This window comes from Hyaena hyaena, unplaced genomic scaffold (genome assembly GCF_003009895.1).
Source record: "Hyaena hyaena isolate Hyena2069 unplaced genomic scaffold, ASM300989v1 scaffold_1612, whole genome shotgun sequence".
Lineage (NCBI taxonomy): Eukaryota > Metazoa > Chordata > Mammalia > Carnivora > Hyaenidae > Hyaena > Hyaena hyaena.
The window spans coordinates 126762-152225 of record NW_024082248.1 but is presented as its reverse complement, the minus strand read 5'-3'; the positions used below and the strand labels follow the sequence as shown (position 1 = coordinate 152225).

Here is a 25464-nt window from a genome sequence, read left to right as displayed (position 1 = left end):
CTTAGTGTTGTTTCCGATCACCTAATGTGATATTTTGTCACTATGAGTGTGGCCCAACACAGACTATGTGAAGATGTGGTTGTTCCCATAATGGTGAAGGATAAATGCTCCTCTTCTATGTCCTGTATTGGGAAAAGAAACACAGTGCCCCTTCTAAAGGCAAATCTCTATGTATTCTCACTTCTACTTTTTTCCATTTCCTCTGGAAGCTGTTGAGCCATCCCTTATTCCAACCCCACCCCCACCCGACTCATTTATCTATACAAAAGTCCAAATCATATAAATGTCTTTTCTCAACCCTCAGTTACTGTTTCATCTCTCTTCTTCTTCCCTTTATCAAATTTCTTAGAATCTACCCTCTTTGCCTCCACTTCTCATTGATCCCAACTTGATCCTTGCAATTTGACTCATAGCCATAGGCCAAAACATTCTTTTCTTAAAAACATCAACATTCTGTTAATGATGAAATCCACTAGCCCCTTCCCAGTCCTCATTCCCACCTGCTTTTCTTTCTATCTGAAACTGGTACCTCATTCCATTCTTAGGCTCTTCCTTTGCACTGCGCACCATCTAGTCTATCTGACTCTAATTTCTACTATATCTGCCTCCTTCGCATGCCCCACTTTTTCTTACTGTCCTCTGAATAAAGGCATTATGTATGGATCAGCCCTTGAACTTCTCATCTCCCTGGGCTTTGCTCTTCCAACAATCCTTTCTGGACAAAAATTCCTCAACTGTGCCAGCTCTTGTCTCAGCTCCAAGTCCACATATCTCTCTGCTTGCTAGAGATCTCCACCTATATACATTTCCAGTATGTGCAAACTGGATTTAATGTTCCTGTTAAGCCTGTTCTTTTTCCCCAGATACTAGGAGAGAAATCTAGGAGTCATCTTCGGTTATATCTCCTTTCCCAACTCCCACATTTCATAACTATATTGTATATATTTTTACACATTCCCATGCTCACCATGGCCTTTTGTCTGAATTGTTCTGAATGCCACATGTAGATAGTTCCACATATCCAGTCTCTTTCTCTTCTGACCCCTAAAATGCCCTATATACTGCTTCCAAAGTAACCCATTAAAATATGGTCCTTATGGTGTCATTCTCCTGCAAAATGAAGCCCAAAAACTTTAGCATGCTGTTCAAATCTTCACAAAATGGCCCTGCCTCTTATTATGCCTACTCATGAGTCCTCCGCTACAATAATACTGGATGCTTCAACCACCATCGTAACACTCTGCCATTGTTCATGGCTACTGCTTCTGCCTGAAATGTTCTCTACCTCCAAAGCCCTCTCCACCTATTAAATCAAAAAGAACATTTCAGTTTCTGCCTCTTCTATGAAGCCTTCCTTTTTCTCTTAGTATTCCTCCTTTCTTTGTGAGACTTAGAACTCTGTTACATTAAGGTAAATAAATGGCTTTACTAAGCTTATAATTGTGTGTAGAATCTATTCTATGGCAAACGTTATATTCAGGATATAGGGAACACACAGTCTCTGACTTTGGGAAGCATCTGCTCATAGGGGAGGGAGAACACTTAGTGTAGTAAATTGTACTCATGGATGTGCCTTTCTGTACTAGAGATGTTCACACACGCACAATGAAGGAGCACTTAACCCAGCATGGGGCATCAAAGATGACTTTCCAGAGCAGCAGCACATGACCTGAGCCTTAAAAGAAAGATAGTTGCCCAGGCAAAGATTGGCATAAAGCACATTTCAGAAATGAGAATAGCATATAGAAATTCATGACGAGCTACGTCCTATTTCAGGAATTTCAGGTAAATCAGTTGTCTGGAACTGAAAGCACATGGGGATGGTAAAGAGGTATGGACAAAGCCACACTGCAAAGAACCTTGAGTGCCTGTATCAATTATGTATTGCCACAGTGGTGCTGCATAACAAATCATCCCCAAACTCTGTGGCTTAAAACAATAGACATTTATTATCCCTCATAAATCTAAGGGTCAGCAGGTGGCTTTCCTGGCCTCAACTTGAGTCACTTATGTGTCTACAGTCAAAGGCATGCATTGGGGATGCACTTCAGCTATTCTTAGCTGAACATCCTCACGTGTTTAAGAGTTGGCTGGCCATCAGCTGCTTTAATATGGCCTTGGTTCTTCTCCACATGCTTCTCATACATCTAAAGTAGTTAATCTGGGCATGTTCTTGTGACAAGGGAGACATGAAAAAGAAAATAGGTCCAATCATGCAAGACAGCAAGAAGAAATATACATGCTTTTCAAGTCATTGCTTGTCATTGTATTTGCTAACATTCCATGGGCTGACGCAAGTCACATGGATGAACCCAGAGTCAGAATGGGAGCTTGCTGCAGGTTCTTCACCTTTCATGTTCTCCAGCCTGGAAAATGGTTGCCATAGATACGTACCTGACTCATCAGTCCTCTGTTCAAGTATCACCTTATCAGGAGAACTTCCCTAAATACCCATTATGAATTAACACTCATGGCTCCCTTCCTACCCTATCATTTTTTACTACACTCGGTCTGCAATGTTATGTATTTAGTCGTATGTTTACTTATTTATGATTTGCCTCCCCCACTGAAAGTTAAGATCAGTGACAGCAGAGACTTGTCTGTCTTGCTCAGAGTTTTATCCCCAGAGCCTAGAATATAGACTTGGTACATGGTAGACAATTAACAAATATTTGAGTCAGGTAGCTTTGCCCTAGCCACACTGCGTGTAAGCATTAAGCACAGGCTAACTCTGAATGGAATTTATGGGTTTTATTTATCCTTTCTCTTTCAGATCCATTTCTCAAAACTACTCAGGATTCAATTTGGCTATGATACTAAGAAAGTTGAGGAAAATGAATTCTGTAGTATTTAAAAGGGATCAACTTTAGGCATTTGCCTTAAGAAAAAGGGAAAGTTTTCCAGCCAAATTCTTAAATGCATGTGCATACGAATAAAATAAACTTGACTAATCTCCCTCAAATCACTTGGGTAATTCAGAACATGGACTGATAATACCACAATCTTCTCTAAATGCATGGCGGGCACTTCCCAACCTAATCTTTTAATACCGAGCAAGTGCCAGCTTTTAATGTTGTTTTCCAACATATCTACCTTTAAGTCATCAAACTATAAGAATCCACTGAACTTTTTGGCTCACTATCCAGGTTTCATCAAGCTACCTCATGTCCCTTTGTTCCCAAAAGCAGACTCTGAGTGTCACTAAAACATAAAACAACCTACTATTGTCACCCTGCAAGGAGGTGGCTAACGGTCTGCTTTTCAGTGCCTGTGCAGGGCCATCTGGGCAAGCACCTCAGATGCATTTCTGTTTTTTCATTCTGCTCTTTCTGTTATCATGATTTACTTTTCAGGTATACGAGGCAGCATTTTTAAAACAACATGCCATGACACCACAGCATTTGAACCTTTTACCAAATTTTGTACAATTGATCTTTGCTACAACTGAGTAGATACACTGCTATTGAGGTCTGTTGGAATTCATCTTGCAAAGAGTAAAAGATGTGGTGTAATAGCAGATCAACAAGAGAGAAAGATTGTATGTTTTCTGAACCATGTCAACGCTTTGTTTCATGAACATAAAAGGCATCAAAGAAAAGCCCACAAATGGCCATTCTTAAACACAGACATAGTGCAGAAAGGCAAGCACATAGGCTGTGCCCTTGCTGTGGTTACTTTTATGGACAACAAGAGATATTGTTCTATCATCATGGAAACGGTGGTGTCGTTTTGGTTCTTTGAAGCCCTTCATTTCTGTTGCCAGTATTTCTAGCACTTGAAAGTGTACTACAAATGCAGAAGACTGAGAACCTCCAATATAACAAAAAGCTTTATACTTTTAAGGAAGATCTGGGGAATACATATGGATTTGGGATATCTGTATGGTTATCTGATTTGGGTTATCTGAGCATATTCCTTGGCACAGAATATGGAATACGGGAGGAGGCTTAATTTAAGGATGATTCTGTATCCCAGAGGCAATTTTCAGAAATGAGTAGTCAAAGTAAATTAGACCAACCCTAAATCTGATGTCTCTATCGGAAGACATTATGTAATCTCAGAAGTTCTTCTTACTCTAATTTGTGCTTTGAGATGTCACTATCCCTCAGGGTGCCCAAAATAGGAGACTGAGAATCAGAGTGCTCCAAATTCCCCAAAGTGTTCCTCCTACTTCGGCCTCTCCACCTTCCAACTAAATTGTATTGGCAGCCGTTTTCTCCCCTGAAGGGATGTGTACAAACCAGAAGCAATGCTGGGACCTCTTTTGGAAATGCTTTTGCTTCCATAAATTTTGTAAAAGAAATAAATGTGAGAGCTTCCCATCTCTGTCAATCATATAAATTCAAAATAATAGCACTTGGGAGGATCAGAGGTGGGGGGAGGCAGGAAAGAGGGGGGAGGAGATAGAGTTATGAACTGTTCCCCTAAAGCTGGCATTGCTTAGCAACAGCTGTTCATGTAAAACAAAAGATTACTTCAGAAAACCAGAGACAGAGGCCAACAGAAAGAGATCATTATAATCATATTTTAGAGATCAAACAGCTTGCATTATGTTTGCTCGAGCCTATATATGTTTCCTAGTTGTCTGTATAAACATAACACTTTAACATACCTTACTATTATAATATGTTACTATAATGACAAACATAGAATAGCATCCCCCAGGCATCTAGCATCTGGCAGATTTCTTATCTTCTACTTCTCTCCCACCCTGCTGTGGATAAAAGATAAAAGGTGTTCCAACACAGGGAGGCAGTAGAGCACAGTGGTTAAGAGCACAGCTTTGGCATCACATCAGGATAGAGTCTCAGCTTTGTCTCTTACTATTGTGTGACCTTGGGCAAGTTTCTTAACCTCTCCAGAGGTTCAATGTCCTCAACTGCTAAATGAAGGTTAAAATTTGCCTGCTTGTTGGTTAGTGTAAGAATTGAGAGAGATGATGTATGTAAAACATTGAGCACAGTGCCTGGGCCATAAACAGCACTTAGTAAATGTTTGTGTTTATAATCAGTAAATGGAGGAATAAACAAATACTTTGTTTTTCCTTTTAGACTTCCCATATTCTATCCTCATCCCATGGCCAACCTGAGCAAAAAGGAGAAGAGTCTTTAGAAGTAGTGGCAGCATGCCTGCCCTGTCCGGGGGCTAAAGAGACCGGGGTGACTATAACTGGCTGGAGTCAGCTGGCTGTGGGATCAAAGGCCTGCTACACAGCTGTGCTTGCTACAGAAGATTCCTCCCCACCCCCTTCCGGCAGGCCCCCTGTTGGGACTCCAACACACCCCACACACAGTCACACAGCAGCCACTGTGCCTGTCCACGTGGGAGGCCACTATTATTTCTAAGTACTCAGGTAGTTCCCATTCGGGAAGTGAGGATTACATAACTTTTACGTAGAGACATAGTCTTCTGGGGCAAAAGTCCACAATGGTAACTAGAGACGATAGGGGCTCTGGGTGGCGGAGAGGGAGAAAGCTTCTGAAAAAAATCTTTGCCTTTTTTTTTAATAGACAAAAATACAAAGTGTTGCCAGCTTTAGATCTAGGCTATTTCCCTAAGATGTTTACTTAAGCGTCTTACTTAACTTCTTCAAAACATCGAGAATGACCACATACCACATAACCAGAAAAAAGACAAGGGAACATTATTACGTCTATGTAAACAATGAAATCAAGGAGGAATTTTACAATTACAGGTTTCCTTTGACCAAAGAACCAAAAAGCCTTCTGTACACCAAACTGATTTTACAACTGCTTTGGCCTCACAGGTGGGTGGTACCATCGTTCAGAAGGGCTTAGAGACTAACTGAATGTCCATCCACACCAGGGAAAACAAATGTGGTCACATGTAAAATCCAACCACTGCTGCTAGTGAGATTCCTTTAAAACAACATTTTAAAAATGCTTCCTAAGAGAATACAGAATGCAGAAACGTAAAGATACGCGCCTGTGTCAGACATTACAGAAGTACTAAATGACACCGAGCTTAGCTGGCCTAAAGCCAAGTGAAAAACTTCACCCTGATAGAAATTGTAGTGCTGTCATTGTGTTGTAATAAGCCTTGATCAAGTAAAGCATTGTGCTTCTGCTAAGTCTTGAATTTAAAAAAGTTAATCAGGATCTGGCTTCCTTAGAGGACAAGGAAGAAGTGTCTGCTTCGGTAGAAGAGGATATTTACTTGGTCTCAGGAAGTCTGCATTTTCCTCATCTTTTTTAAAACTCTGCCTTTCAAAGAGAGCTCTCTTTCACCCAAAAGTGAATTCTATTTAACTCCAGAAGATGTTGCTCTCTTTTGCTCTGTAGATTTTTAGGAATGCACTTGCTGTTTATAATTGGCTTTATGTACAAGAGATCCAAGTGGAGGGAAGCAGTACTGGAAATGTGACACACAAGTGACTCAGCATTTTCCCAGAGCCATCTCCCGCAATATATGCAGACACCTGACTAAAACTTAGTGAACAGGTCCATGAGATGATCCCACATATTTAAGACTCAACTGTTACATGGAAAATAAGTCCAGCCACATATACTCAAGTACGGTAAGGCAAACCTGGTAAAAATCAATGATGGTCCTAGGGCAAAAGAGCGAAAGTAAGGTGTGATCGTGAAAGGGTGGTTGCTAGTTAGGAAAGAACAAAGGTCACCACAGTTCAACTTTTACATTTTCTTTTTTTATTTTTCTTTAATTCCCTAGAGTTGTATAATGTAGTGCTTTAGGCTAGAGACTGCACAAAGTTATTTTTTACCCGAATAAAATATTCCTATGGTTAATACCTAGCCCAATCCTATTCTTTCCCTGTTTCAATACTCTCAGCACCTCTTCAGGTTTTTTTTTTTTTTAATGTTTTATTTATTTCCAAGAGAGAAAAAGAGAGAGAGACAGCGTGAGCAGGGGAGGGTCAGAGAGAGAAGGAGACACAGAATCCAAAACAGGCTCCAGGAGCTGAGCTAGCTGTCAGCACAGAGACCGACGTGGGGCTGGAAGCCACGAACCGTGAGGTCATGACCTGAGCCAAAGTTGGATGCTTAATCAGTTGAGCCACCCAGACACCCCTCTTTCAGTTTTAAAAACATAAATTTTGGGGGCACCTAGGTGGCTCCATCAGTTAAGTGTTAGACTTTGGTCATGATCTCACAGTTCATGAGTTCAAGCCTCACATTGGGCTCTCTGCTGTCAGCATCATCTGTCCGCCTCTCTCTGTGCCCTTCCCCTGCTCGTGTACACACACACACTCTCTCTCTCTCTCTCTCTCAAAATAAATAAACATTTTTAAAAAAACATGTCGATTTTGTCAATGGGCATATGTTCCAGATTGATTCTGTTACAAGTCTCGGGCCTAATCTCTGTTAACTTTGAGCTTCTCATGGTCTCCAGTCCAGAAGTTGATGTGTCCACCTGTGTGGAAGGCAAGAGATAGCCAATGACTTTTTTTTTTTTTTAAAGTATATCTGTACCCTTGAGGAGATAATAATAGCTAGAGCTACTTTTTATCAAGTGTAACCCTGGGCACCTTGCTAAAGGCCTTAAAACATGATCGCCTTTAATCTGTACAACACTTTTTGAAGTAGAACATATTATCTCCATTTTATGGAGAAGAAAATTAGGATTCAGAGGAGTTAAGCAATTTGCCCAGCATCATAGAGCTCATAAATCAGAGAGCCAAGAGCTAAACCAGGACAAGTGAACATCCATCACACAATGCTGCCTCTCAAGCCCTGAGTCTGTCTGTCCTGGGCAAATATTATACTTATATTTCAAAACCCATGGAAAAATGGGAAGTGGAAGCTTCTAAATGGGGGAGAAGCAAGTGGAAAATGTAGTGACTGTTAATTCATCTACAAAGCTTACTGAGGGACAGATGTGCTTTATAAGATCTTTTCAGGGTTATGGTATGGTTCCTGTCCTCAGGCAGCTAACATTTTAATTGGAAAGACGCCTAAGAATATAAGTCAAAATCAAATAAGTACTTCAGAAGAGGTATACACAAAGTATTGAGTGTAAAATCATGGAGGAAGAAGGGATTATTTTTCCTGATGGCTTGCCAAACTGTTGGAAAGGTTTGTTTTGCCTACTAATCAGTAATAGCACATATTTTAATCTAGTCATTAAGAACATTTGACATTTGTTTGCCAAAAGTAATGAATATTAATTTTGAATATTTGAAGACTTTCAAGTCAGTGGACCGAAAAATCTTCTATATTCTCAAATGTTGTTGCAGCAATGAAAATTGGTAAAATTTAAAAAGAAAAGTTTTTGGAAAGGAAGCCGGTGACAGGGACCAGACTGCTATGAATTTATCTACTTTACTGATAAGTTCTTGAGTAAAGATACATACATAAGAATGTTAATTTAGTCCTTGTTTGTTTTACTAATAAACTGGACACAACCTAATGTCTATCAGTTAGGGATTGGTTACATTCTGACAAATCTGTATGATGGGCTACTCTGAAGCTGTTAAAAAAAATTATTAAAAGAAAAATCTTTTTTAAAATCTCCATTGCAGATGGTTGAGTAAAAAACAAAGTATACTAGAATATGATATCATTTATATAAATATATACACACAGAAGTGGATAAAATAGATACATAGATAGATTTCAGGAGAAATCCTCACCAAAATTTTAACATTTCTTGGGAGCCAAGATGAATTTATTTTTTAGTACTTTTCTGTATTACTTGGATTTTCTGCATCAAGCTATTATTTTTGTAATCAGAAAAGGAAAACAAGAAAATTATTTGGGGAAGAGGGACATATTTCCTTTTAGACTTACATGTCATAAAATGATACATTCCGAAGATAATAGTTCAAAATATATTTCTATTGAAGTAGTTGTAACTCGCCTTGAACAAAACCTTGCCTTTGTCAAGTCATATGTTTGATTTGCTTTGTGGACTTGTCATCATCAAAAAACCATAGCCACGTCAAAGAGCAGTCATGAAGTTGTACTTGGCTGTCTTGTTCTTCGATGCAGAGAGACAGTCAAAAAGAGCCAGTTATTCTATTTAGCATGTAATTTATATTCTAACAGGGGAAACGTAGGTCTATGCTTTTGTTCATGTCCACTTTAGGAATAACACTAACTTTGAGGGCCTTTTTGAGGTGATTCTTCTGACTTAAAGCCAACTTTCATGGGCCAAAGAGCCCAAGTAGCTGGAAGAAATAAGCTGTACCTTTGTTCTAATTATTCTCTGTTTATAAACTAAATGACTAGAGGGTCCAAAAAGCATTTTCAACTTTGCATGCATTATAATGCACACCTCCAAAACCAAACTAACTAAGGAAACATGCATCACAAACTCATTTAATCAATACTGTAAAGAAATGATATCATTTACTTTAGGTTATATGAGTCAGATTGCTGGCTGATAAAAGAAACCAATTTGCACAAAGATCTCTGGGCCGTTGTTCCCTCCTGTACAAAATTAGACCTCTTTCATGCCTAAGAATCTAAGATTCTATTACTTACAATAACGTGCTCTTGAGGGTTTAAAAGTTTTATGACTCTCAATAGATAACATTTCAGAATAGAATTTATTTCAATTATGGGAGTGAACTGATTATATGAGGAGTATGTGTTCTTGCTGAACCCTGTCATTCCTAAAAGAGTACAATCACCCATCTCTAAAATATAGTTAAGTAGATTTGATATAAACAACCTCATGTCAAATGCTGAGACATAATAAAAACATATATAATGTTGGTAATGAGAAGTGGAAGGAAATTATCAGGAAGAAGAGAATGAAGGGGAAAAGGCATTTTTTAATAATGAAAATTATAGAAAAAGATTTTTTTAAATATTTTTTTATTTATTTCTAGGAGAGAGAGAGACAGACAGACAGACACAGCGTGAACAGGGGAGGGTCAGAGAGAGAGGGAGATACAGAATCTGAAACAGGCTCCAGGCTCTGAGCTAGCTGTCAGCACAGAGCCGGACGCGGGGCTCGAACCCACGAACCGCGAGATCATGACCTAAGCGAAAGCCGGACGCTTAACCGACTAAGCCACCCAGGCGCCCCCAAAAAAGATTTTTTTTAAGTCTAATGAATTAGAGGTGCCTGGGTGGCTCTGTCAGTTGGGCATCCAACTTCGGCTCAGGTCATGATCTCATAGTCAGTGGTTTGAGCCCCACATCAGGCTCTGTGCTAACAGTTCAGAGCCTGAAGCCTGCTTCAGATTCTGTGTCTCCCTCAGTCTCTGCCCCTCCCCTGCTTATTCTGTCTCTCTCTCACTTTCTCTCTCTCACTCTCTCAAAAATAAATAAAAATTTTAAAAAATGTTTTAAAGTCTGATGAATTAAATTAAGGGAAAATAACCAGAAAAGAGAGAGCCAGTCTCTATAACCAAAATATAGAGATTTATGCAATCTATGCTTTTAAATGAATTTTCTAAAGTTGTCCCAGATCCTCTTCTTTGTCATTTAAGCTATTTTTACCATCTTTAAATAAATGATATATCATCTACAAATTCCAAAACAGGAAAATCCTTAACTCTCATACACATTTCTGAGGCTAAAAACTGAATCATTTTCTACAAAAGCATATAATTTCCAAGTTTTCCCAGGACCAAAATGAAAAGAAAGTTCTCAAACTTTCAAGTAGTTTAGTTTACCCTTTCATAGATGTTAAATGTTTGCATCTTTGACACTAGAAGTTTTCTAGCAGGTTCTAGTAAATCCTTACTAACACATTTCCTTCCATGATATAAAAAAGAATAACTTTGTCAAACAGAAACGAAGGGGTTGCACAAAAAAAGCAGTGGTCTAGCTCAGTGGATCTGCCACTTGCCCAGAGCATAAGCCTGGACAATGCACTCTGCTTCTGAGCTTTACCTGCTTTGACTGAACAGCCTCTCCCTTAGAGTTACATTCAGAACTTGAGACCTAATGATCTCTGTTCAAATCCTGACTCTGCTACTTGTCAAGTACATGTGAGCTTGAGCACTTTACTTTCCTTTTTTGAGATTGATTCTTCATCTACAAAAGTAGAATAAGAATACCCACTTCACAGAGTGGTTGTTGATAATTAAATGAGAAATTACATATGTGCTTAGAAGAAAGAAGGTACTTCATAAATGCTATCTCCTATTCTTCCCAGCCCTCCTTTTCTATATCCCTGATTCATTTCTTCAGAAATATGATTTAATACTTCACAATATTTTTAAAGTATAATGACTTTAATCACTTTTTAAAACTTTGTTAAAATATAATTTACATATAATAAAGTGTGTGAAATACAAAAATGAGACGATTCTATATGTATATGCACCCGTGTAATCACCACGCAGAGCCAGATGTAGAATATTTACAGGCCCCCAGAATGTTCCCATATGCCACCTCCAATCACCACCCCTCCAGAAATAATTATTATTCTGACTTTCACCATGATCATTCATCTTAAATATTTTAAAATGGTAGCAAAAATAAACGACAGTTATATCCATACAAAAGAATAAAAAAGAAGTAATTAAAATGAAGGAAGTAGATTGTATACACTAATATGGAAAGATCCCAAAACATATTGTCCTATATTACTGATGAAATTCAAAATTAATAACAGAAATGATCATAGAAAGAATGGTAGATGGAAAGAAGAAGAGAAATATGATAAGCTATTTTTAGTTTTTGAAATCCTCACCAAGTGTAGCCTTACTTAGGAGCTGAGGAAGCATCCAAACTGAAGTTGGCCGCCTGTCACCTAAATTGGAAGACAGCAAGAAGCATTGACGGACCACATATTTACTGAAGCAACTGTTGTCCTCTCCCTCTAACTTGGACACCACCACATCCTGAGTTGAAATGGTTGCAGAGCCCCACCTTCTCCATCCTTATCCTAAGAGCATAAATGAAAGGCAGATAACCCTTCATTATAGTGTCACTGTGCAATGATATAGACACCAGCACTAGAGTCCATCAAATTCTCCCTAAACATCACAGTCAAATGTAGTTTCTTCTGAGGTTCGGTAAAGAAATGTAGCCTCAAAAAGCATTTTAGCTGGTGTTAGCCAAATCAATTTAATGGACCAGAGTTTTGTTTCAGAAAGTCCTAAACCTATCTTATTTGTGTCTATACCCTCAAACTAACTTTTTGTTAGTAGCTAGATTTAAATAATAAACAACTAAATGATTTTGAGGTGCCCGAGTGACTCAGTCAGTTAAGTGACAAACACTTGATTTTGGCTCGGTTCATGAACCCAGGGACGTGGGATTTAGCCCTGTGTCGAGCTTCATTCTGAACATAGAGTCTGCTTCAGATTCTCACTCTTTCTCCCTGTGTCCTTCTCCCTCACTCCTACTCTCTCTCTTAAAAAATAAAATAATAATAATAATAAATTTGGGGCACCTGGGTGCCTCAGTCAGTTGAGCATCCAACTCTTGATTTCGGCTCAGGTCATGATCCCAGGGTTGTGGGATTGAACCCCACATCAGGCTCCACACTGGGTGTGGAGTCTGCTTAAGATTCTCTCCCTCTCCCTCTACCCCTACCTCCCTCTCATGCAGTGCTCTCTCTCTTTTTCTCTCTCGCTTAAAAATATATACATAAAAATAAATAAATAGGCTTAAACAACTAAATGATTTCAAGCAATAAGTAGCTGGTTTGTTTTCAAAATAATTGAAAAGCTAGTATTTGAATACCACCTTCATTGTAAATGTGAATGGGTAGACACACCCACAATTGCACATTAATTCTTTTTCCCCCCAGCTGCAAGGAAGAGCCTTGAAAGCCTCCTTGTTAATAATTCTATAACCCAAAACCTTCTAAAGTGCAATGTAAGCTTCTTTCTTCTTGTTCTGTTATTCGTGGAGACGGGAAACAACCGATGTCTTTCTTATAATGACCTGTCAAATCTGCTAGACCTTCATTCTCTAAACTAAATAACCCCACAGCTCTTTGGCCTTTCCTCTTAGCCCTTATTTTCCAAGCCTTAATTACATTTTTGCTCTTCTCTGGAGCTCTGCCAGCCCCCCATATACTCCTTCAAGGGGAGACACAAAGTAGCCACAGTTGGGGTCAAACCAGTGCTGAGAAGAGCTGACAGGCCACTTCCTGCCTTTCATGCATCCCACTATCTTATTTGCTTTATAAATAAACAGCACTTACTTAACCAATTCTATCATGGCTGCCATACTGAGTTGAAGTCCACCTTTCCCCATCTGGCATGGTAGCATTTTGATTTTGTCCTGCATACTTTTTGCACTTACTCATTTGAACTCTGTCTAATTCAAAATATCTTACCCAGTGAATTGTCCAGGTCACTTTATGTTTGATCCCTACTTTCTCTGCTTCCTCAACAAAACCTTTTGCAAATGCTGAAAGTGCCTTCCCAGAAGCTAAGGCACTGATCAAGATCTCCTGAGATTTTCTCTGTCTCCTTCATACTATCCCCAGGCAAGTGCTGATACTATGGGGATAATAACCCCTGTTTACTGAGAGATTATGCTAAGAAATCTTACATACATTATTTCACTATTTCCTCACAATAGTCATATGAAACAGATCTTATTATCCACATTTTATTGAAGAGGAACCAGAGTTAGGTATAGATTAAGTACTTTATTATGACCACCAAGCAAGAGAGTGCTGGATTCAAACCTGGGTCTCTGCACAGTTTGCTGTGCCACAAGGCCAGGAAATCAGTGCTCATTGTCACTTGGGTGTAACACTCTTGGCAAATGTAATTTCACGTGTAAAGTATGTGTATGATTTATCCCAAAATTCAACAACAACCATGGGTGCCTGACAGACTTAGGAAAAGGAAAAAGGATGAAAATCAAAGAGAGGACAGGACAGAAAGAGAGGGAAAGAGGAGAGAACATGGTTGAAGGTCATCAGAATCTGTGTCTGGTGGGCACTGAGGGTAGTGAGGCTTTCAAGTGCCCTGTTCTTTCTGATCATAAAAGTAATAATGTAAGACAGAAACAAATTGCTGAATGGTCCTGACAGAGTGTGGCACATCTCTTACATTCCCCTGGACACTAACAAAGAATTACCCAACTGTGACCAAGAATAATAGGGCCAGAGAAAATAATCCCTAATGGGACACTTGTGCTTCATCAGTTGTTTCAACTGCTAATTTACTACTAACTATTTGGAGGAGAGAACATTATTTGTCCTATTAGGTCTGTGACTGCTTTATCAGTATAATTAATTTTATGAAAATAAAATAAAAATGTTAGGGGGAAACTCAAAAGTTATGTGTCTCTGTGCCAGTGTGTATAAACACCTAGAAGGTAGATTGGAGCCAGGCACAGAACTGCAACCAGAGTGAATGGGGGGGGAGGGGTGTCTTTCAAACAATACCACCCACAGGGTGCCAGGCTGGCTTAGAGGTAGAGCATGTGACTCTTGATCTTGGGGTCATAAGCTTGAGCCCCATGTTGGGCATATAGCCCACTTAAAAAATAAATTAATTAACTAAGTATGCTTCCAAACAATGCCATACAAATCTTTTAGTATAAGGTATTTGCATGTTATATGGTTTTAAATTTTTAAAATCATTGTTTTTAACATGTCATTGGCCCAAAACCCATTTTAAGGAATTTTATTGTCTAAAGAGAAACAAGTCTCGGTTCTATGGGCAAAATATTAAAGAAAATACAGTAAAATAATGTAAAGTAAAATGTAATAAGAAATGTGGATTTGGGGAAGTTTGGCTTTTAAAAACTGATTTCACAGAATCAATTTTTAAAGCTCCTAAGCAGAAATAGAATTCTTAGTTCTCAATCGATATCAATTCTACAAACCCAATATTATTAGGAAGAGTGACCCAAATGTTAAACTTTTCCTCAAGGATTTGATGAACTTTCTCTACCGTTAAAAAAATAAATGTCCTACTTTTTATTACCAATTCTGACTAACGCTGGACCCATACTAAATCAAGTAAGAATCACTTAAAAATCTTAAAACTTATTTCATGAGTTTTCTAATAACTTTACCCTTACATTACCCTTACATATCTCAGTAACATATTTTTATAGAAAACTGACAGGTTTATCAATGCATCTCTAAATATCAACATTAGAGAACCTCTATGTGCAGCCACTGGGAGATGTTTATCTTATGGAATAAAGACATTTGTTTAACTTTCTAAACAAACAGTTTTCAAGAGTCCTCAATAGTCCTTGTAAGCCTGCTTGCCTCTGTAATCTGCTTGTTTGCAAAAATAAATCTATTCCAATAACTTCCTGGTCAAAGTTTAAACTTAAAAATAGACTCAACAGTTAATCAATAGGCTGATCTATTGATGCAGTAGAGTGTAGACAGGTAGGCCTGACCAGAGGGTGTCCTGCTAAAACAGTAAACAACTTACTCCTGACACAATTCAGCACAGAGAACCGAACCTGTCAATAAAACTACATCATATGGATTTAGTAACAATATGCAAGTCCTAAACAACTGTCTGTTGAAACTGATGTCAAATCAAATAAGTGTGTAAGTTCCTCCATTGTATGATACAATAACCATCATTTGTAAATAGTTTAGGTCAACAACTAAGCATTATCTTCTTTTCTACAACAGAATTCCTTTAATACTGTAGTGTTTATTATAAGGTAGTATTTTAAAAAGCAATACTATGTAAATCTAGAGCCCTAGCCATAATTAACTTTCTCTGAGTCAATGGCTATCTCTACACAGGAAAGTTTCATAATGAAATAAAAAATATATTTGCTCTATGAAGCCTATATGGAATTACCTTAATTTAAACATGATGTAATTAGGCCACCTTCTGGTTGACTGTGCATCAGGCTTTTAATTTGTAAGAGCAGTGTTGAAAGAAACCTAAATGACAAACCTCTATTCTTGGTTTTGTTCTTACAAGGCTGCATTGGCCTAGAACATCTACAGGCTCAAAATGTTTGGAGATCTTTCACAGTAGCTTTGAGAAAAACATATAGCCAGTGTGAGTTCACATTAGATTTTTCTCATCTGTTGGTGACTAGTAATGCTCCTAATAAAACACCAAACAACCTAATAACAAGTAAGTTCTAAGACTCTCATTTTAGGAGTAAATGCACCCTAAAACTACTGAACCAAGGTCAAGGAGGACAGGCAGATAACATCATTAACATCTAATAGAAAGCAACAGGGCAGAATGATCTGAATTTCTTTCCTTTCACTGCTAGAATATGATGAGCAGTCATGGGAGATATTTGTATAGTATTTGTGCCATATCTCCCCTTCTTTGCTCACAGGTCTCCTTTGAAATCATTGCAAGCTTTGGCAAGTGTTTGCAGTGTCTCAAAGTCAACAGCTGGACAAGTGTGCCATCTGAGGTAGAAGTCTGTGTACAAACAGAATAGACAATGAGACACAGTCATACCAATGGTCCCAGGCTGGGTCCCAGCCTTGCCACAATGGCAGGGGAAGGCCAAGGACCAAGAGACTCAGCTACAAATTGCTGAAACGTGGTATAGTGCATGGTGGACCGGGAGGGCTTGCAGCCAGACCACCAGGGTTTGTATCCCAGCTCAGATACTTCCTGACCAGGTAACACTGAGCAACTTTCTTTACTGCTCTGGAGCTCAGTTTCCCTATCTTAAAAAGAAAATAATAACAGCCACCTCAAGGTATTGTTGCAAATATTAATTAATGCTTATAAAGCACTTACAACAATACCTGGCACATGGAGAACATACAGTTAGTGTTAGCTATTCATCCTCACAACTCTGTATTCCATTGTCACTATTATGTCTCTAGATGGTTTAATGCTTGGATTTATTATCATTGATTTTCAAGCCTATAGTCTCGCCTCCTCTCAACCACCTTGAAATGTCTGCCAAGTCAAGTTTTCTAAAACACCTCTTTCACATTTCACTTCTCTGCTCAAAAACTGTCAAGGGTTCCCTGCATCTAGGAAAAGGTCTGATCTCCTCACTCCAGCTAGCAAAACTGCCTGTAGCTGGCTCCAACCTATTTTTCCAACCCTCTACTAGACTGATGGCCCTCTCCTTTGTCTCCATCTGACACATATTTTTATTTCACTTTTCATATACAACTACTAGATAAACACTGAGTGCTTAGTAACTATTTGCTAGTGCTATTTCTGCTCTGGCAGCCTAGGGTATGTGTGTTTATGTGTAACTCGCAGGAGAAGATCCTGAAGGCTGTGGTCTAACCAGAGGAAAGGTATGCAGGGAAACTCCAGCCTGACCACAATGGATCCTGCAATAGTAGCAGGGGCAATGTAAGGCCAGTAGTATGGAGCTACCATAATATTTAGCCTTGGATGTGTTCAAGGAATTTTTACCATATATTAAAGCTATTTTAAACTAATATTCCTAATGAGTTTAAAGAGAAATTCTCAGGTGAAAGGTAAAAAAAATAAGATGCTAGAGTCCTAGAGGATCTAAAAAGCCATAGTTGCATCCCTGGCTCAATATTATTATCCCAAATGTAAATCTTATTCATTCAGCTTCCCCAACTCCCCCCCCACACACACACACACACAAACACACACACACACAGACAGGGGCACTCACTTTAAGAGGAATTTGTTTTGATTTATTTATACAAAGCAACAAAATAATCTCTCCTTCTAATCAACAAAAAAGTACAGCCCTATTCACAAAACGGACTTAAAACTCATTGCTATGATGGCTTGCTTCCTTTATAGTGCCACTGGGCTTTGGGGAGGACACAGTAGAGAGAGTGCCCAGTGTGCCTGGGCTTCAGGACGGGTGTGCTGATAACTCCTGAGTCTGGAGTGAGCAATGAAGGGGGACTCCCAGTGTTTACCTCCACCTATTCATTGAGGAAATGAAGAGCAGGCCCCTTGACAATTTCCAAGATGGACATCTTCCTTCCAAGGATGTGTCCTTCATTTCATGACAATAGAAAAGGAATAGGAAAAAAAAGAATTTTACATAATCTTAGATCATGACGGAAAGTTTAGACAATAGCTTTCCCTCATGTAAAGCAGTTTTTCAAGACCTTGTTAACAAATAAACACAGCCCCAAAATTCAGACCCTCAATGTTGAGATCTCACAAGTTAGAGGTCACAGATTGGTGGCCCTTGAGCACAATACAGCTAACAGATACGTTTTGTCTGGTCAGCACAGTGTTTTAATTTATTTTTAATTTATTTAAAATCCTTTATACCAGATATGTTTTCTGCAGTTCAACACAGACCCCACCATTCACTATGGTCTTACACTTTCTAACATTTATATTTTCACTAGTCCCTGCCTCGAGATATTTGAGTTTGCCATTCCTACCAGAGTCTGCCTCTTTGATAAGCCTCTTATGGATGGACTTAGACGATACATCCGGCATGTGGCCATCACACATAACTTCATTTCCCTTCTATCTCTATCCGTTATTCACTTCAAGGCTCTACCAGATGTGTACTTGGCTGTTTTTCTGAACAATCCACTGCTGGGGTTCCTGGAGGCTCATTTTTTAGAAATCATGCAATGAGTAGAAGCCACTCCTAGTTCACACTCCACAACCCTCACTCAATCCATAGGGCTCAGCTAGGCAGATGGGGCCTCGAGAAGTCCATTCCTGCTCTCATGCTGGAAAACCTCACCTTGAATGTGCCATCAGTAGCTTCTGGCTTCACAGTGTCTTAACAACATAGAGAGGATGATAAACTGGAATCTTAGCTGTTTGTAATATATAACCTGTCTTGAATCTCCCCACAACTGCTTCTCTTTTGTCGCCTGCCTTGTCTGGCCCACCAAGAAAGTGATGCGGGCTTTGTTGCTTTGGGTTTTACCAGAACATTTCATCTCAAGTGAAATGCATGGCATTCCATTTCTTGGCCATGAAAGAGGATACAGGACAGAGTCAGCCTTTGACATAAACAGGACTCATCCAGTAAGTAGCCAGAGGGAAATGTTGGCAACATGTAATTAGCCAGCTGGTCATCCTCTGTTTAAATCCACCCTCTTCTCTAAATGCCAAGTTTTGAAGAATTAAATATTTTTGCATACCAGGCATAGTTCAAAACCAGATTTTTAAAATATGTTTTCATGTTGCCCCCTTTATCCTTAACCAGTGTCACATACAAACTAGGGGTCAAGTAAGTTAATACCTTAAATAAAAGGGTGCTGAGACTTTTGGTTGGAGCCAATTGTGAAGTCAGTATAAACTTCTTTTGAACTCTTGCTCAAGAAGAAAACTTCTTCAGTCTTAATTATGTTTGAGGCTGGAATGCTCAGATCTAGTCCAGCTCCTTCAACAGGACAAATTTTTTTTTTTTTTTTTTTTTTTTGCTTGGGTTGCAAAAGATGTGCCTGCTTATCAAAACAGGCTTGAAGCATGCATGAGGTAACTGAAAACCACTGCAGCACATGACAAGGCTCAGTTCTCAATCTTTTTTTTTTTTTTTTTTTTTTGCCTTTGCAAATCCCAGTCTCCTGTTCAGGAGTCAAGAAAGTAAACAGTCTTTCCTGAAATTCTCATAGATCTCCATCCCAGCAGTCTCCCTTCTTTGGGGTCAGCCCTCCAGCATGCCACCTCCTCTTAGCCTTTCTCCTCAACCTGTAATTGTTTACTTCAACGACACAAAATTTAAATGACATGGTCCTAATCAAAGCAAGAACATTTTAACTCACTAGTTTTTCCTTTCACTTTCTAATACCCAAGACTGAAAATCTTAAGTTCGGATATTCTTTTTTTTTTTCTTGATGTTTATTTTTATTTTTGAGAGGTGAGGAGGGGCAGACAGAAGGGATCAGAGGATCTGAAGCAGGCTCTGTGCACTGACAGCAGCGAGTCTGATGCAGGGCTCAAAGTCCCAAACATGACCTGAGCTGGAGCTGAAGTTAGTCTCTCAAGGGGCTGAGCCGCCCGGGTGTCCCAAGTTTGGATATTCTCGAACAAGAAATGTATACTAAAAGATAACAAACATAAGAGTTGGGGTCTCTTATCATGGAAATGTCAAGATTCTGTCCTATATCCTCCTCAGGTTAAACAGCAAACAGTTCATTTGAGATTTCGGGGTTGGGGGGAATGACTCTCAAAAAGGAATAACTTATGGGAACTATTCTACATTGGGGTATTCATTTATTGAGATGATTTCCAATTTTGTTACTATTAATTGCTCTTTACAATGAATAATAAACATTTTTAAAATTCCAGTTTCAAAGAGAAATGACAGCATGTCTTCTTTTGCACATAAAATTTACCATACAGCCACTTGTGAGAATTTAATCTCTGTCAAATATGCTACCAATTTATGGGCTTTATTATTCAGGAGATGCATGACTAGGAAGGACAATGGCAGAGGCAGTTCAGTGTATTTCCCATAGATGCTTCTATGATGCATAAAGCCAACACATTTTTTTTTTCTTTTACAAGTCAGAAGAGAAACATGCTTGACTTTTTTTTCTTACCTACTTCATTTGATGCCAACACTCCTGATATACATCTGGAGTCAGGTGCTAAGTAGGTACCACAAGCCAAAGACCATCAGATATCATGTGAGGAACAGCCTAGTACAAGATGGAAGTAGACCTACAAATCAAAACCACACTGAGATACCACCTCACGCCAGTCAGAGTGGCTAACATGAGCAAATCAGAGAACTCAAGATGCTGGCGAGGATGTGGAGAAACAGGTACCCTCCTACACTGTTGGTGGGAATGTAAACTGGTACAGCCCCTCTGGAAAACAGTGTGGAGGTTCCTCAGGAAACTAACAATAGAACTCCCCTAGGACCCAGCAATAGCACTGCTAGGAATTTACCCAGGGGATACAGAAATGCTGATGCATAGGAGCACATGTACCCCAATGTTCATAGCAGCACTCTCCACAATAGCTAAAACATGGAAAGAGCCTAAATGTCCATCAACGGACGAATGGATCAAGAAGATGTGGTTTATCTATACCATGGAATACTACATGGCAATGAAAAACAATGAAATCTGGCCATGTGTAGCAACATGAATGGACCTTTCGCTGAGCGAAATAAGTCAGGCAGAGAAGGACAAATATCATGTTTGCACGGATAGGAGGATTAGGAGGAACTTAATGGAGGACCATGGGGGAGAAGAAGGGAGGAAGAGAGAGGCAAACTACAAGAGACTCTTGCATGCTGAGAACAAACTGAGAACTCATGGGTGTGGGGGGGTAGGGGAGATGGGCATGGAGGAGGGCACTTGTGGGGATGAGCACTGGGTGTTATATGGAAACCAACTTGACAATAAACTATTTGTAAAAAAAAATAAAATAAAATAACAAGATGGAAGTAGACGTCAGCAAATTGCTCTTCTGCTTCATGAACCCAAATTCCTGTCTCCTAATGTCTGGCAACATTGCCCAATTTCTGAAACTCAGTTTCCTCCTTCCTTGTTTTTAGCACCCACCTGCTTGGTTGTCCATTTCCTGCCCAGTTGTGCTTTATGGATCACAGGCTGACCCAGCCCTCTTTTCCCAGCTACCTAGGGCTAGTAGTAGGTCAGGGGCCCTCTCTGTCTGGTCATTATATTATGCTGTTGCATCAGCTGGCTCCCTATTGTTTCTGTTGTGGGTTGAATCATGTCCCCGAAAGAGATATGTTCAAGTCTCAGCCCCAGTACCTACTAATGTGACTTATTTAGAAATAGGGTCTTTGTAAATGCAATCAAGTTAAGATCAGATCATACTGACTTAGAGTCCTACTGATTCCAATATGATTGGTGTCCTCATAAGAAGAGGGAAATTTGAACATAGGGACACAGTACACAGAAGATGCACACACACACACACACACACACACACACACACACACACACAGTTGGAAAACACATTGGGAAGACAGAAGCGGAAATTGGATGATACAGCTACAAGTCAAAAAAACATCCAAGATGGCCAGCAAACACCAAGAGACTATGAGAGAGGCATGGAACAGACCCCTCCTCAGAGGCTCAGGAAGGACCAATTTTATTAACACTTTGATTTCAGACTTCTGACTTCCAGAATTGTGAGAGAATACATTTCTGTCACTTTAAGCCACCCAGCCACTGTGCTTTGTCATGGCAGCCCTAGGGAGCTAGTACAGTTTTTCTCACAATTTTGGAGAATCTCTCAGTTCATTTAACAAGTATTTATTCAGCACCTACCCTCTGCCAAGGAATATGCTAGGTACTGTAAAGACCACCGTAAGTGAAACAGTATCTCCCACCCTGAGTGTGGGACCCTCACTGAGCCTTGTCAGGGAAATGATGTCATGCGAGAAGTACAGTGACAGAGGCACGCACGTGGTGTTGAGGACACAGGAAGGATACTCACTCCAGAGTGGGGTGAAGGGAGGGCATCCTGGAAGAGCTAATGCTTGCAAAGAACCTTGAAGTCTTCACTCCCTAGAGGAAATCTGCCGGCTGGAACAGAAGAAACAGCTTCTCCTCTTCCACACCCATCTCTGAGAGAAGACTCTTCCTGCAGCAAAAGTGTTTAAATGGCAAATTCATGCCATATTGTGCCACATTGTGATTCTCCGAGTGCTTTTCCACAGCCTGAATCTTCTTGCCAGTTTGGATTTATGGGAGAACTAAAAAAGAATTCTTTTCTTCGTAGGCTTAATGGGGGTGGTGTGGAGGGGGTATATTTTGTTTTCCCTTTTGTATCTAGAGTTTATATCATTGGAAATGTTAGTACAATACCATTTTTATTTGTAGATATTATTGCCCATAAAATACAAAATGCTTTGAATTAAGGAAAGTTAATTTAGAAAGGAGAGTTTATTGGATCTTTCCCATTACACTAGTAATATGTATAAAACACTAAAACAGCTAAGAAAAAAAGGTGATGCATAGATAATTTGGAAAATAGAAAACTAGAGAGCTGATGTTTTGAAAAATACTTAGTCCCACTATCCAGAAGCTATCATTATATTAATATATTTTGATGGATTGCCTACTAATTGTTTTTCATGCAGTTTTTATTCTGTTTCTCCTTACTCTATAAACAATCTTGTATCCTGCCTTTCTCAAACAACATTATAACATAAACATTTTCCCAGGCTGTTAGAAACTCTCTATAAACATAATTTTAATGGCTATAAAATGTTTGGTTGACAGATGCCCATAGTTTACCTAACCAGGCCCTGTTTTGGCCATTCAGGTTAAATCATAACTTCTTAAATAGCCTTCATATAAACTTAATGAGTTTTAAAATGGAGATTTCAAGTAACTTCATCATAGACTAACGGTTGCATTATGATACAAGGACCATTTTATCATCAGGAAGTTGAATTCAAACCAAAAAAAAAAAAAAAGACAAAGATGTTGACAACATCAGCAGCTGTTGCCTCTGTCCCACCCCCTACCGCAGAGATTTTTCCCTTCATTGTCCAAGGGCTCTATTGCTGGGCCTAGTCGTATCCTGCTCATCCCAGTTTCCAGGTCCAGCCCTGGGAGTCCCCTTGGGCCTCAGCACTGCTCCCCCCAGGGTTGAGTATCGATCAAGTCTCCCGATTATTCTGGCCCATGACAAGTGCCTCAGTGCTAACTTAGACTCCTGCTTTGCTGCCCAAGTCACCCCTGTGGGATTCCCTTGAGTTTTCTTTGCCACTAATCTCGCTCAGGACACTGGTAGAGCCCATGTACTTCCCAGATCATCATTCCCTCTCCACCTCAAGATGTTCTCTAACAAAGAACCTCTCTGGGGGTGCCTGGGTGGCTCAGTCAGTTAAGCATCTGACTTTGGCTCAGGTCACAGTCTCGCGGTTTGTGGGTTCAAGTCCCGTGTCTGGCTCTGTGCTGACAGCTAGCTCAGAGCCTGCAGCCTGCTTCAGATTCTGTGTCTCTCTCTCTCTCTGACCCTGCCCTGCTCATGCTGCCTCTCTCTCTCTCTCTCTTTCTCTCAGAAATAAATAAAACATTAACAAATTTTAAAAATAAAGAACCTCTCTCATCTAAGTATCCTAGCCAGTCAGCCTGTCTCTCTCTCTCTCTCTCTCTCTCTCTCTCTCTCTCTCTCTCTCTCACACACACACACACACACACTGATACAACTGAATTTCTGCCATCAGTCACTATTTTTTCAAATAGTAACCTATTCTCTTATAGTAACCTATTTGCTATTGATATCCCTTGATGTCTCAGCCCTTGTCTTGACCTCACCTGATACCTGAGACTCAGACTCTCCTACCTGTGCTTATTTACCTGGGCTCTTGAGAATCACCTACCTGTGGAGACACACCGCTACTCCTTGAATCCCTGAAGCCAGCCATTTGCCTGATCCATGGCAAGAAACTGGTGTGCACTGTAAGTAAATTACCTTGCTGCCCCAGCTCCACCTTTGCTTAGGATAGCCCCCCCAACACACCTCAGTGTCTTCCAGTGTCACTCAGTATTGCTGCTGCCAGGGTAAGCCGTGCCAGCAGCAGTTCCAGGAAACTCCCCCACAATTCTGACTGACTGTGAATGAACAACAGAGAATAAAAACCACCTTTCTTTGTTTTTAATTCCAGTATAGTTAACCTTCAGTGTTACATTAGTTTCAGGCATAACAATCACTTTGAAAGATTCTTGGGTACCAGTCCTAGACGTGGTCCACAATCTATTTCCAATACCCACATGCAAAAAACTAAAAATGTAGCCTTTTGTTTTTCATAATTCATTCTGCAGCAAAACCTGACTGTATTAGTTTCCTATGGCTGCTAAAGCAAATTACCACAAACTTGGTAGCTTACAGCAATAGAAATTTATTCTCTCACAGTTCTGAAATCCATTTCACTGAGCCAAAATCGAGGTATGAGCAAGGCTGCACTCCCTCCTATGGCTCTAGGGAGGACCTGCTTCTTGCCTCTTCCAGTTTCCAGTGACTGCCATCATCCCTTGATCTGTAACTGCATCACTCCGATCTCTGCCTCTATGGTCTTCTTCTCTCTCATGTGTATCAAATTGCCCTGTGTCTTTGTCTTATAAGGATACGTTTGCTGTATTTAGGGCCTACCCAGATAACCCAGGATAATGTCACATGTCAAAATCTTTAACTCAATATCTACCAAGATCCATTTTCCTTATAAAGTCATATTTATAGGTTCCAAGGATTAAGACTTCATATCTTAGGGTGGCCATGTTCAGCCTACTATACTGACCTAAATGAAAACAAGGCTGCCTCTCTCTCATTATGTGAACAGTCATGACTTGCTAAAGAAATATTCATGTGTGAGATTATAGGGTGCCTCCCTAGACCTCAATAAGGGTGTTAGGTAATAGGCAATATGGGCACTGTTTTTCCTTTCTAAAATCAGATAAACTCTACTCCCTTCTAAAACATGTTTGACTACAAAGGTGTCAGATAAATATTTGTAAACCTGTTTCAAGTCCACATTGCCTGAGGCATGACATAAGTAAATGATTCTAAATTCCCCTGACTCAAAAACACAAGACTTTGCCATCTGTAGAGCATCAGTCCAAAGGACAGCAGATATCATTATCTCCGTTTTAGCGGTAGGAAACCCAAGGGATAGTGTTTTGTCTCGTCTTGCCTAAATCCTGTAGTTTGTCAATGGCAAGAGCCAGACCAGAATTCAT

At 39.7% G+C, this 25464-nt stretch overlaps 1 protein-coding gene across 1 annotated transcript in view; it reads left to right on the top strand.

The window, feature by feature from the left end:
* Positions 1–1752: 1752 nt before the first annotated feature.
* Positions 1753–25464, top strand: part of LOC120226155 — a 147455-nt gene continuing 123743 nt past the window's right edge. The window contains exons 1-2 of the mRNA XM_039224349.1: positions 1753–1785; positions 5052–5321. Coding sequence (XP_039080280.1) covers positions 1753–1785; positions 5052–5321 — 303 coding nt within the window. The remainder of the gene's footprint in view (positions 1786–5051; positions 5322–25464) is intronic.